General features: G+C 69.1%; 1 gene segment (V, D, J or C); it reads right to left on the reverse strand.

The window, feature by feature from the left end:
• Positions 1-1,767: 1,767 nt before the first annotated feature.
• On the reverse strand, positions 1,768-8,076 carry LOC138380926 (immunoglobulin heavy constant epsilon-like). The segment is given in 5 exon segments: positions 1,768-2,123; positions 2,201-2,521; positions 2,609-2,932; positions 3,179-3,472; positions 7,938-8,076. Coding segments are annotated over 5 exon segments (1,434 nt in total).
• Between the last annotated feature and the right edge of the window lie 2,882 nt (positions 8,077-10,958).

The following is a 10,958-nucleotide window of genomic DNA, read 5'->3' on the forward strand; positions in this document are numbered from 1 at the left end:
TTGGGGGCCCAAAGCCCCGAGTTGGCCACTGGCCGTGCTGCAGCCCTGGCCTCTCCTGACCACCTGCCCTGCCCCTCCCCGGCCCCCACGGTGGCCTGGCATCTTCTCTCCCTCCGCTCCACCCGCTTCTCTCCTGGCCCTGGCACCTGCCTCGGCCCTGCAGGCTCCTCTCCATCCCGCCCAGGGCAAGCTGGCTCCACCCCGCCCCGCCAGCCCGGGGCCCTCCAAACCCTCAGGACAGGCCCGAGCTCCCCAGCCCGGCCCCGGCATGCAGGCTCTGGCCCCAGGACCCCGGCGTGTGCCTGAGGGGCTGGCCTGGCCACGCAGACTTTGAGCCTAGGCCTGTGCTCCAGCCTCCCGCCCTGCGGCCTCGGCCTGGCCGCTCCGGCTCCTCTTGCCCTGAGCCTGGGCCGTCCCCGCACCCAGTGCGATTTGTCTCTGGTCACCCCCAGGCCTGGGCCCCGCCCAGGGCCCTCGTCGCTGTCCCCAGGGGGAGCCCGGAGTGTGCCTGGCGCAGAGGTGCGGAGGCTGTGCCTTCAGACACGGGGCCGTGCGCTCGCGGGGTGCCCGATGTGGCTTTGTGAGTGGACGTGGTGGCTGCTTGTGTGCTCAGTCGTGTGCGCGGCTGTGGGGTGACGGCTTTTGGGTCTGGGGCGTGTGGGTCCGACGTGCACATGGTCGGGGCCTGGGCGGGGGTGGCCGTGACCTGGCTCTGACGCCCCCACCCCTCCCGGGAGGGCAGGTGCGGCCTGCTCCGTGCGTGGTGTGGAGCAGGGCGTGTCCGTGTTGCTGTGTGTGTCTGGGCGTCTGTCCACGTAGGTGTTCACTGGTGTGTCCATGTGGGTCCGTGTCGGTCTGTCTGTGGGGCGCAGCTACAGGGCGGGGGTGGGGCCACGCGGGGCGCTGGGGGCGCTGGGCCTCCCTGCGTCTGTGGGGCACCTGGTGGCCCAGGCACGCGCCCCGGAAGGTTGGGAGAGGCCTGGCTGCAGGCAGCGTGTGCGTGCTCGAGGTGTGCTTGCCGTGTGCGGTGTTGAGTGTGGCGTGTTGCTGGAGGTGCAGGGCGCCGTTGGGCTCCCCGGGTGACCCGGTGTGGGAGTGGGCTTCGACGTGTGTGCACAGCCCTGTGCGCCTCGAGCACGGCACGGTGGGCGTGACAGGGCGTGCGCGGGCCGGCAGCTTTGTGGGGAGCGGTTCTGGAGCGTGTGGCGCGTGGGCACAGGGCAGCAGCCAGAGGGTGCGGGTGTGGGTGGGCTCGGCCGCTGGCCCCCTGCTGGGGCTGGGGTCTGCCCCGCCGGTCGTGCGCAGAGGGGAAGGCGGGTGGCACAGACTTGGGGGCCTGTTGGGGTCCTGTGTCTGCGCGTGTGGGGGCTGGACCTGGGCTCTTTCTCCCCCTGAAGGGCCGCGTGTCCGGAGGGTGGGAGCTGAGGCCCCCAGGAGAGCCGGCACCGCGGGGGCTGGGCTGCCCGGCCTCCCCTGAGGACTCCTCTGGCTCTCCGGGCTCCTCCGGGGCGCGGGGGTGTCTGTGCGGAGCCCCGCGTGGATGTGCGGCTGACAAACACTGTGCCTCAGCCCTGCCCCTACACCCCTCCCTGGGGGTCCCCCAGCCCCTCAGCCCTGTCCCCTCCCAAGAACGGGCGCACCCAGGCTCCGAGCAGGCACCAAGCGTTTATTGGGCGGTTCCCGGCTGTCACGCGGGGACAGAGGTCTGGCCGCTGTCCCCCCTCGTCCCCACTGGACGGAGCCCGGGGAGGGAGGGGTGTGAGGACATCATTTACCGGGACTTTTAGACACCGCTTTCTCGAGGGTCCTATTGTTGCCGGGCAGCGCCTCATGGACCACGCGGCAGGCAAACTCGTCGTTCTGCTCCCACTGTGCCCGGGCCACCTCCAGGCGGCTGAAGACGAAGAAGGCCCGGCTGGCGCCGCTGGCCCGGCCAGGCGTGAGGCGCGGCGGCGTCGTGCTGTGCTGGTCGTCCGGCAGCTGCACCTTGTTTCGCAGCCACTGCACGGAGATGTCCGCGGGGAAGAAATTCTGGATCAGGCAGGTGAGGGTGAGCCTGTCCCCGGTCCCCTGCTCCTCCGCGGGTGGCGGGAACACGTAGACCTCTGGGCGGATGCGCTGGCCTGTGCACAGGGGTGGGGGGGTCAGCCAGGCTCCCCTCCCCTCTGACCCCGGCCCCACCCGCCTGCGCGTGGCTCACCGCCGGCCTTCGAGATGGTCCGCACCAGGTCCTTGGGCAGGTCAGGGTGGGTCACCCTGCACTCGTAGGTCTCGCCCTTGACCCAGTCGCTGGCCTCCACCGGCAGGGTGGACGTGACAGTGACCGTCCCGTTGTACTGCTCCTTGAACACAGGGGGGCCCGGATTCACGGGCTTCCTGCTGTCCCGGGACCAGGTCAGGCTCGTGCCCTCCTTGCTGGCCAGGTCCACCACCAGGCAGGTGACCTTGGACGACTTCTGGACGTACAGCTCCAGGGGGCTGGGCGGGGTCAGGTAGGCGGTCACACCTCGAGGGTCCGAGTCTGCGGCATGCGGGAGGGGCTGCCTGAGACGCTGCCCGGCCCGCCTCCCCGGCCCCGGTGTCTCGGTGTCAGGCGGGCGGGGGGTACCTGTGCACCGCCGGGCGCTGTCCTCGAAGGTCTTCCCTTGGTAGGTGACCCGGCAGGTGTAGGTCTTCTCGGACGCCCACTCCACCCAGGTGATGTTGAGCTCGCTGCGTGTGGAGGCGAGCTCGCCCTCGATCTTGTGTGGGGCGGTGTACCAGATGTCACTCTCCGCCACCTGCCCCTGCACCAGCCAGGTGACCTTGATGTCACCTGGGGTGTAGCCGGAAATGAGGCACAGGAGCTGGACGGGGGAGGAGGTGCCCTCGGGGGGCTCGCAGGAGGAGTGGAACAGCTTCACGGTGGGTGTGGAGAAGGCAGTGGAGCACCCTGCGGGCAGAGGTGGTGGGTCTCGAGGGCCGCCCAGCCGCCCAGCCGCCCCGAGCCCCGGGTCCCCGCCTCTCGGCCCCCCATGCCGCAGCCCAGGTCCCTGAGCATGCTGGGCGTTCCCGGCATTTGCGCCCACCTCTTCCCTCCCGCTACCCTCTCTCTCTCAGCCTGGCACTCTCGGAAGTCCCTCTCGCTCTGACTGCGGTCTGTCTTGCTGCAGCCGTGGCGCACCCAGTCCCTGGTTACCTCCGACCGTCTTGTTGATGTGGGTGGTGGATGAGGCATGCAGCACACTGCAGGTGAACTTCTGCTTGGCCTCCTCCCTCGAGGCATTCACCCAGCTGGTGGTGGAGTAGAGGCCGGAGGTCCCGAGCAGGGAGGCCGGGAGCATGAAGGCGTCCTTGTTGAGGGAGCCTGTGTCCCAGGTCACGCTCACCGGCTCTGGGAAGTAGCCCGTGACCAGGCAGCCCAGCGTCCAGGAGTTGGTGTCGGATTTGCAGCACGGGGCCAAGGGGAACACACTGGGGCCCTGGGTGGAGGCTGTGGGGACAGGGCCCTGTCAGGCCTGGGGGCTGGGTGGGCGGCGGGGATCCGTGCAGGAGGCTGTGTCCAGCTCCCTGTGGGCCCTTGGCTCACCTCTGACTCCTCAGGCTGGGCTCAGGAACAGGGGCGTCCCCAGGGTGTGCCCCAACCCCAGCCCCAGGTGGCTGTGATGTGGGCTCTTGAGGGCCTGAGGTGCCAGGCCGTGCCCTCGGCTGAAGGCCAGAGCCCACAGACCCCCAAGGGCCTGGGTGCCCAGGCAGCCCTGGAAGTCACCAGATTGACCCCTCCCCAGCCGCAAACCCCTGTGGGGCTCGCTGTGGGTGGTCTGCCCCTCGCTGGCCTCCCAGTTGTGAGTGCGGAGACTCGGTCCTGATGCGCCTTGGGCAGAGTCAGAGACCCCGTCAGACGCTGCTTGGCTGCTTCTGCACCCCTGCCAGGGCGGCTCTGGCTGGCACCCGCCTGCCTTCCACCTGGCCGAGCTCTCGGTGGCCAGCCCAGCTCTGCCCACACAGTCCTGCCAAGCAGATGACCTTGAGTAGGACAGCCAGGTGAGCCGAGACCTTTGGACCTGTGGAGTCCAGATTCCCAGGTCTAGTCTTGCTGAGACCAGCCCAGCCCCTCTCAAGACAACCCAGCTTGGTGCAGGTGGGCCCAGGTGAGCCTGGCTCAGCCCACCTCAGCTGACATCCCATTGCAGAACAGCGACTCGTGTTAGTCTCAGGAACTCCACCATCTTCACTCGGATTCAACTCATCTCAGCCAGACAGGGAAAGATAGTAGGTTGGCTCAGCACCGTTCAGCCCAACAGACTTTAGCTAAGCCAGGCTGATGGGAAACAGCCACATCAGGCCAGGTAGGCCCAGCTCAGCCCAGCCCAGCCAAGTTCAGCCCAGCTCAGCCCACTTCAACCCAGCTCAGCTCACCCCAGTTCAGCCCAGCCTAGCTCAGCTCAGCTCAGCCCAGCTCAGCCCACTTAAGCCGAGCTCAGCCCAGCCCAGCCCAGCTCAGCTCAGCCCAGCTCAGCCCAGCTCAGCCCACTTAAGCCGAGCTCAGCCCAGCCCAGCCCAGCCCAGCTCAGCCCAGCTCAGCCCAGCCCAGCCCAGCTCAGCCCAGCTCAGCCCAGCCCAGCTCAGCCCAGCCCAGCCCAGCTCAGTCCAGCTCAGCCCACTTAAGCCGAGCTCAGCCCAGCCCAGCTCAGCCCAGCCCAGCTCAGCCCAGCTCAGCCCAGTTTAGCCAAGTTCAGACCCAGGTCAGCTCATCCCAGTACAGCTCAGCCCACTTCAGCCCAGGTCAGCCCAGCTGAGCCCAGCTCAGCCCACTTCAGCCCAGTTCAGCCCAGCTCAGTCCAGCTCAGCCCAGTACAGCCCAGCCCAGCTCAGCTCAGCCCAGCTCAGCCCATTTCAGCCCAGTTCAGCCCAGCTCAGCTCAGTTCAGCTCAGTTCAGCCCAGCCCAGCTCAGCTCAGCCCAGCTTAGCCCAGCGCAGCCCAGCCCAGCCCAGCTCAGCCCACTTCAGCCCAGCCTAGCTCAGCCCAGTTCAGCCCAGCACAGGTCAGCCCAGTCCAGCCCAGCTCAGCCCAGCTCAGCCCAGTTCAGCCCAGCTCGGCCCAGTTTGGCCCAGCTCAGCCCAGTTCAGCCCAGTTCGGCCCAGCTCAGCCCAGTTCAGCCTAGTTCAGTCAGCTCAGCCCAGCTCAGCCCAGCCAAGCTCAGCTCAGCCCAGTTCAGCCCAGCCCAGATCAGCCCAGTTCAGCCCAGTCCAGCCCAGCTCAGCCCAGCTCAGCCCACTTCAGCCCAGCCCAGCCCAGATCAGCCCAGTTCAGCCCAGCCCAGCTCAGCTGAGCCCAGTTCAGCCTAGTTCAGCTCAGCTCAGCCCAGCTCAGCTCAGCCCAGTTCAGCCCAGTTCAACCCAGCCCAGATCAGCCCAGTTCAGCCCAGCCCAGATCAGCCGAATTCAGCCCGGTCCAGCCCAGCTCAGCCCACTTCAGCCCAGCTCAGCTCACCCAGTTCAGACCAGCCCAGTTCAGCCCAGCCCAGTTCAGCCCAGCCCAGCCCAGCTCAGGTCAGCTCAGCCCAGCTCAGCCCAGCCCAGCTCAGCCCAGTTTAGCCCAGTTCAGCCCAGCCCAGCTGAGCCCAGCTCAGCCCAGTTCAGCCCAGCTCAGCTCAGCCCAGCTCAGCCCAGCCCAGCTCAGCCAGTTCAGCCCAGCCCAGCCCAGCTCAGCTCAGCCCAGTTCAGCCCAGTTCAGCCAGCTCAGCCCAGCTCAGCTCAGCCCATTCAGCCCAATTCAGCCCAGCCCAGCTCAGCTCAGCCAGTTCAGCCCAGTCCAGTTCAGCCCAGCCCAGTTCAGCCCAGCCCAGCTCAGCTCAGCCAGTTCAGCCCAGCCCAGTTCAGCCCAGCCCAGCTGAGCCCATCTCAGCCCAGCCCAGCCCAGTCCAGTTCAGCCCGGCCCAGCGCAGCCCAGCTCAGCCCATTTCAGCCCATTTCAGCCCAGTTCAGCCCAGTTCAGCCCAGCTGAGCCCAGACCACTTCAGCCCAGCCCAGTTCCACCCAGCCCAGCTCAGCCCAGCCCAGCTCAGCTCAGCCAGTTCAGCCCAGCCCAGTTCAGCCCAGCCCAGTTCAGCCCAGCCCAGCCCAGCTCAGGTCAGCTCAGCCCAGCTCAGCCCAGCCCAGCTCAGCCCAGTTTAGCCCAGTTCAGCCCAGCCCAGCTCAGCCCAGCTCAGCCCAGTTCAGCCCAGCTCAGCTCAGCCCAGCTCAGCCCAGCCCAGCTCAGCCCAGCCCAGCTCAGCCAGTTCAGCCCAGCCCAGCCCAGCTCAGCTCAGCCCAGTTCAGCCCAGTTCAGCCAGCTCAGCCCAGCTCAGCTCAGCCCATTCAGCCCAATTCAGCCCAGCCCAGCTCAGCTCAGCCAGTTCAGCCCAGCCAGTTCAGCCCAGCCCAGTTCAGCCCAGCCCAGTTCAGCCCAGCCCAGCTCAGCTCAGCCAGTTCAACCCAGCCCAGTTCAGCCCAGCCCAGCCCAGCTGAGCCCATCTCAGCCCAGCCCAGCCCAGTCCAGTTCAGCCCGGCCCAGCCCAGCCCAGCTCAGCCCATTTCAGCCCAGTTCAGCCCAGTTCAGCCCAGCTGAGCCCAGACCACTTCAGCCCAGCCCAGTTCCACCCAGCCCAGCTCAGCCCAGCCCAGCTCAGCTCAGTTCAGCCCAGCCCAGCCCAGTTCAGCCCGGTGCAGCCCAGCCCAGATCAGGTCAGCCCAGTTCAGCCCAGCCCAGTTCAGCCCAGCCCAGCCCAGTTCAGCCCAGTTCAGCCAGCTCAGCCCAGCTCAGCTCAGCCCAGTTCAGCCCAGTTCAGCCCAGCCCAGATCAGCCCAATTCAGCCCAGTCCAACCCAGCTCAGCTCAGCCCAGTTCAGCCCAGCTGAGCCCAGCCCAGTTCAGCCCAGCTCAGCCCAGTTCAGCCCAGCTCAGCCCAGCCCAGCCCAGTGCAGCCCAGCCCAGATCAGCCCAGCCCAGCCCAGCTCAGCTCAGCCCAGTTCAGCCCAGTTCAGCCCAGCTGAGCCCAGCCCAGTTCAGCCCAGCTCAGCCCAGCCCAGCCCAGTGCAGCCCAGCCCAGATCAGCCCAGCCCAGCCCAGCTCAGCTCAGCCCAGTTCAGCCCAGTTCAGCCCAGCTGAGCCCAGCCCAGTTCAGCCCAGCCCAGCCCAGTTCAGCCCAGTTGAGCCCAATTCAGCCCAGTTCTGTGCAACATCTCAGCCAGCTCATCCCCACTGACGGGCTGTGCTAAACTCACCCAGGTGGCACTTCTGAGCTGAACCCAGTGTGGTTCAGCCCAGTCCAGTTCTGTCCAGCCTGCTGAGTTGGGCCCAGGTCAGGCCCACCCAGCTTGGTCAGTACGGCTCAGGACATCCCAGCAACCCTGGCTCTGCGAGATGTGCCCGTTCCACTGGCCCAGCTTGCCCAGCTCCGTCCACTCAGCCTAGCCCATCCCAACCCAGCCCAGCTCAGCCCAGCCCAGTTCATCCCAGCTCAGCCAAGTTCCTCCCAGCCCAGCCCAGCTCAGCCCAGTCCAGGGCAGGCCGGGTGTCCTTGGCTCAGGACGGTCTGGCTTGGCCAAGCCCTTCCAAGGCCCGGGCAGCTCGCTCAGTCTGCTCAGCTCAGCCTGTGCGTCGGGACTGACCAGGAGCAGCCCAGGGCATGGGGCTTAGGCCTGCCGTGCCCTTCAGCACGGGACAGCACCCGCCTGTCCCCACATCCCATCCCTGAGGCCTCAGCCTGGCCTGGGGCCTACGACCCCCTTGGCCTGGGCCCGCCCAGCCCTGGCCCCTCTGAGAGTCATGGCCCCTTGCCTTCTCTGCGTCAGCTTCAGGCTCTTTCTGGCAGCCCTGTGTCCGCATGCAGGGAAGGGACAGCTGAAGGACACGCCACGCTGGGACGGCAGTCCAGGTGGCCTACCCCGTCAGGGGCCTGGCAGTCCATCCCTCACTGCCCCCCGGGCCAGCCCCAGCTGGCGTTCCCGGTGGGCTGGGATACCTGTCGTGCCGGGTCCTCTGCTGGGTGCGGTGGCCCGCGTGGCCGCGTGGCCCGTCCGGCAGCCGTCTGTCGGGCTCCTGGATACGCCCCATTGTTGTTATTTTTCGCCCAGCCAGTCGGGCGGGGGGAGTGAGCTCTGCCTCAGTGCCCTCAGCTAAAAATGGGGCGGGAACCCCCGGGGCCACGGCTGCCCTGGAAGTTCCCTTTTCTCTCTGTTCTTGGGAAGTCGATTGAGCAATGCCAGCGGCTCAGGTGAGGCTCCCGCTGGGGACCTGGGGACGGGCACGCAGGTTCTGGGGGAGGCGCTCCCCTCCCTGGCCTCCTCCCGGGCCCGCCCGCTCCCGCACTCTCTCGCTCGGGGGCCCCAGTCAGCAAGCTGGGGTCACCCCACCTGCGTCCTTGGGGTCCCGAAGCCATGGCGGGCGAGCATTGGGTGTCACCTGTGCCCGTGGCAGCCTTATGGGGAGAGGGCGGTGGCCATTTTGTGCACGAGAATGAGGCAGAACCGGCCTGCGGAGCGCGTGCCGGGATGTGAGCGCGGACCAGCCATCGCCGCGGGCCAGGTTCCTGGGCAGGGTGGTGTGCAGCCAGCAGCCTTTGCGGTGACCCCGGCCCGCACACAGTCACTGTCCTGCCGCCTGGGGCCCGAGTGGGGCTGCCCCTCCAGGGCCCAGGGAGGGACGAGCACGGGAGGGCTGTGGCCAGGCGGCCGGGCCCGCGAGGGCTGGTAGCTCCGCAAGGTCCCTGCCGCTGCCGGGCCGGGTGCCGCGGGGAGTCTGTGCGCCAAGGGCGTGAGCACGCGGGAGGCCAGGCGTGTGCTGTGTGCTCGGCAACAGCTCCAAGTGGGCAATTTCCTTCGCACTGTCGACGCCTCCTGCGGCCTGTGTGCCCAGGAGTCCCCAGGAGACCCACGTGCCAGGGGAGGCCATGGGTGCTGCAGGCCCAGCCCGCTAGCTGGGGCCCTGGGGGTGACGGCAGAATGCCCAGGGCGGGTGGCCCCCGTGCGGGGGATGCAGGGAGACAGGCTTTGGCCAGCCCAGAGCCCTCGGAGGGATGTTTGGGCCCATCTGGAAGGCGCCGGAAGGGCTGAGTGCAGCAGAGCCAGGGCTCTGGAGGGCTCGGACGTGAGGCCTGGGGGAGCCGGCGCCCGGGCAGGCCCCCGCCGCGCTCAGCCTGGGCCGAGTGCCCTGCGGGAGGCTGAGGGCAAACGCGAGTTTCCAGGAAGGACCCGTGACGCCGAGAGAAACCGCAGGCGGGAGCCTTCCGTGCCCCCGGCCTGTCAGGCGGTGCCTGGCCCTGCGGCCGGCTCCGTGCGCGTGTGGGGCTGGGGCTCCACCGGCCACCTGGCCTGGCCCGCGTCCTTCCGCTTGTCCTCCCAGGCCTCGGGCGTTTCGGGCAGGGACCCCTTCCACCCCGACACCCAGGACGAGCCGGGCGCTGGTGCCGGAGAGAGGCCCTGGGAGGAGGACGGGGCCATCGTCTCAGGTGCCAGCGGGGCCTTGTCTCCAGCTGCCGCCCTTAGGGTCCCTGGTCCTCTGGTGCCCACGGGGCTGGCTCAGCTCCGAGCGCACAGGTCTGCTCCTCACCCCGCTCCGCTCCTGCCTGGGGCTGCCGCCTGCACTGGCCCCCAGGGATCGGCCCACCCTCCCGTCCGGCCCCCGCTGCCCCGCTCTGGCCTTTGTACCCGGCTCTGCCTGCAGCCTCCACGATCGGCCAGGGCCAGGGCCCCGGCTCGGGGTCCTCCTGTGACCCCCCAGTGCTGCTCCTTCCCCCAGCGACCTGGACAGATTCTGCGCCTGAACGGCTGTCTCAGCTGTGCACACCTGTGTGCGCCTGTGCATGTGTGCACGTGTGTGCGCCCGTGGTGTGTCTGCGGGCAGGGGAGGCTCTACCCCGCACCCTGGTCCTCCAATGGCCCCGCCAGGGTGGGTGGGGCAGTGTGTGCCAGGCTGGTGCTGCTTCTGTGTCCGTGTGGCTGGAGAGGGGGCGTGTTGCTGGTGTCCACACAAGCCGCCCGCTGGCCCCCCGAGCTCGAGGAGGTGGCGCAGCGTGTCTGGGAGCGCAGGCCGGGAGGCCGAGCCCGCCCCAGGCCCCCTGCCTGCCCCAGGCTGCTCCTTAAATGACTGGGCTCTGGGGGGCCTGGGGCGGCCCAGGGTGGGCTAGGAGGGCTGAGTGGGGGCCTGGGGGCCCGAGGGAGGTGGGAGGCTGGCCAGACAGCAAAGCCCCTTCCTTCTCACTCCTTTTTAAGATTTTAACGTCGTGTTGATTGAGTAGGTTTACATTCAGTACACGTCATCCTGTCGCGTGTGAGTCTGGACGAGGGCCAGTCGTGTGACCGCCGGCATAACCAAGAACAGCAGAACAAGGTGCAGCATCCCCAGAAAGCCCTCTTGGGGTCGGATTTAATCGTTCAAGTGATCGCTCATGGAAAGAACTGGAAGCACAGGACACACACACAACCACGTTTTAAATAGCGTGCTGCTGTGGGAAGGTTTTCTTGGAGACCCCGCGGGACGAGGCCGAGCCACGCTGCACTGCAGACGCGCAGGTGCTTCCTCGGCGCAGGACGAGGCGGAGCGCAGCCCCCCGCCGTGCGCCGCCCCCCCCCCCGCCGTGCGCCGCCCCCCCCCGCCGTGCGCCGCCCCCCCCCGCCGTGCGCCGCCCCCCCCCCGCCGTGCGCCGCCCCCCCCCCGCCGTGCGCCGCCCCCCCCCCGCCGTGCGCCGCCCCCCCCCCCGCCGTGCGCCGCCCCCCCCCGCCGTGCGCCGCCCCCCCCCGCCGTGCGCCGCCCCCCCCCCCGCCGTGCGCCGCCCCCCCCCCGCCGTGCGCCGCCCCCCCCCCGCCGTGCGCCGCCCCCCCTCCCGCCGTGCGCCGCCCCCCCCGCCGTGCGCCGCCCCCCCCGCCGTGCGCCGCCCCCCCCCGCCGTGCGCCGCCCCCCCCCGCCGTGCGCCGCCCCCCCCCGCCGTGCGCCGCCCC

This window comes from Eulemur rufifrons, chromosome 2 (assembly GCF_041146395.1).
Source record: "Eulemur rufifrons isolate Redbay chromosome 2, OSU_ERuf_1, whole genome shotgun sequence".
NCBI classification, from domain to species: domain Eukaryota; kingdom Metazoa; phylum Chordata; class Mammalia; order Primates; family Lemuridae; genus Eulemur; species Eulemur rufifrons.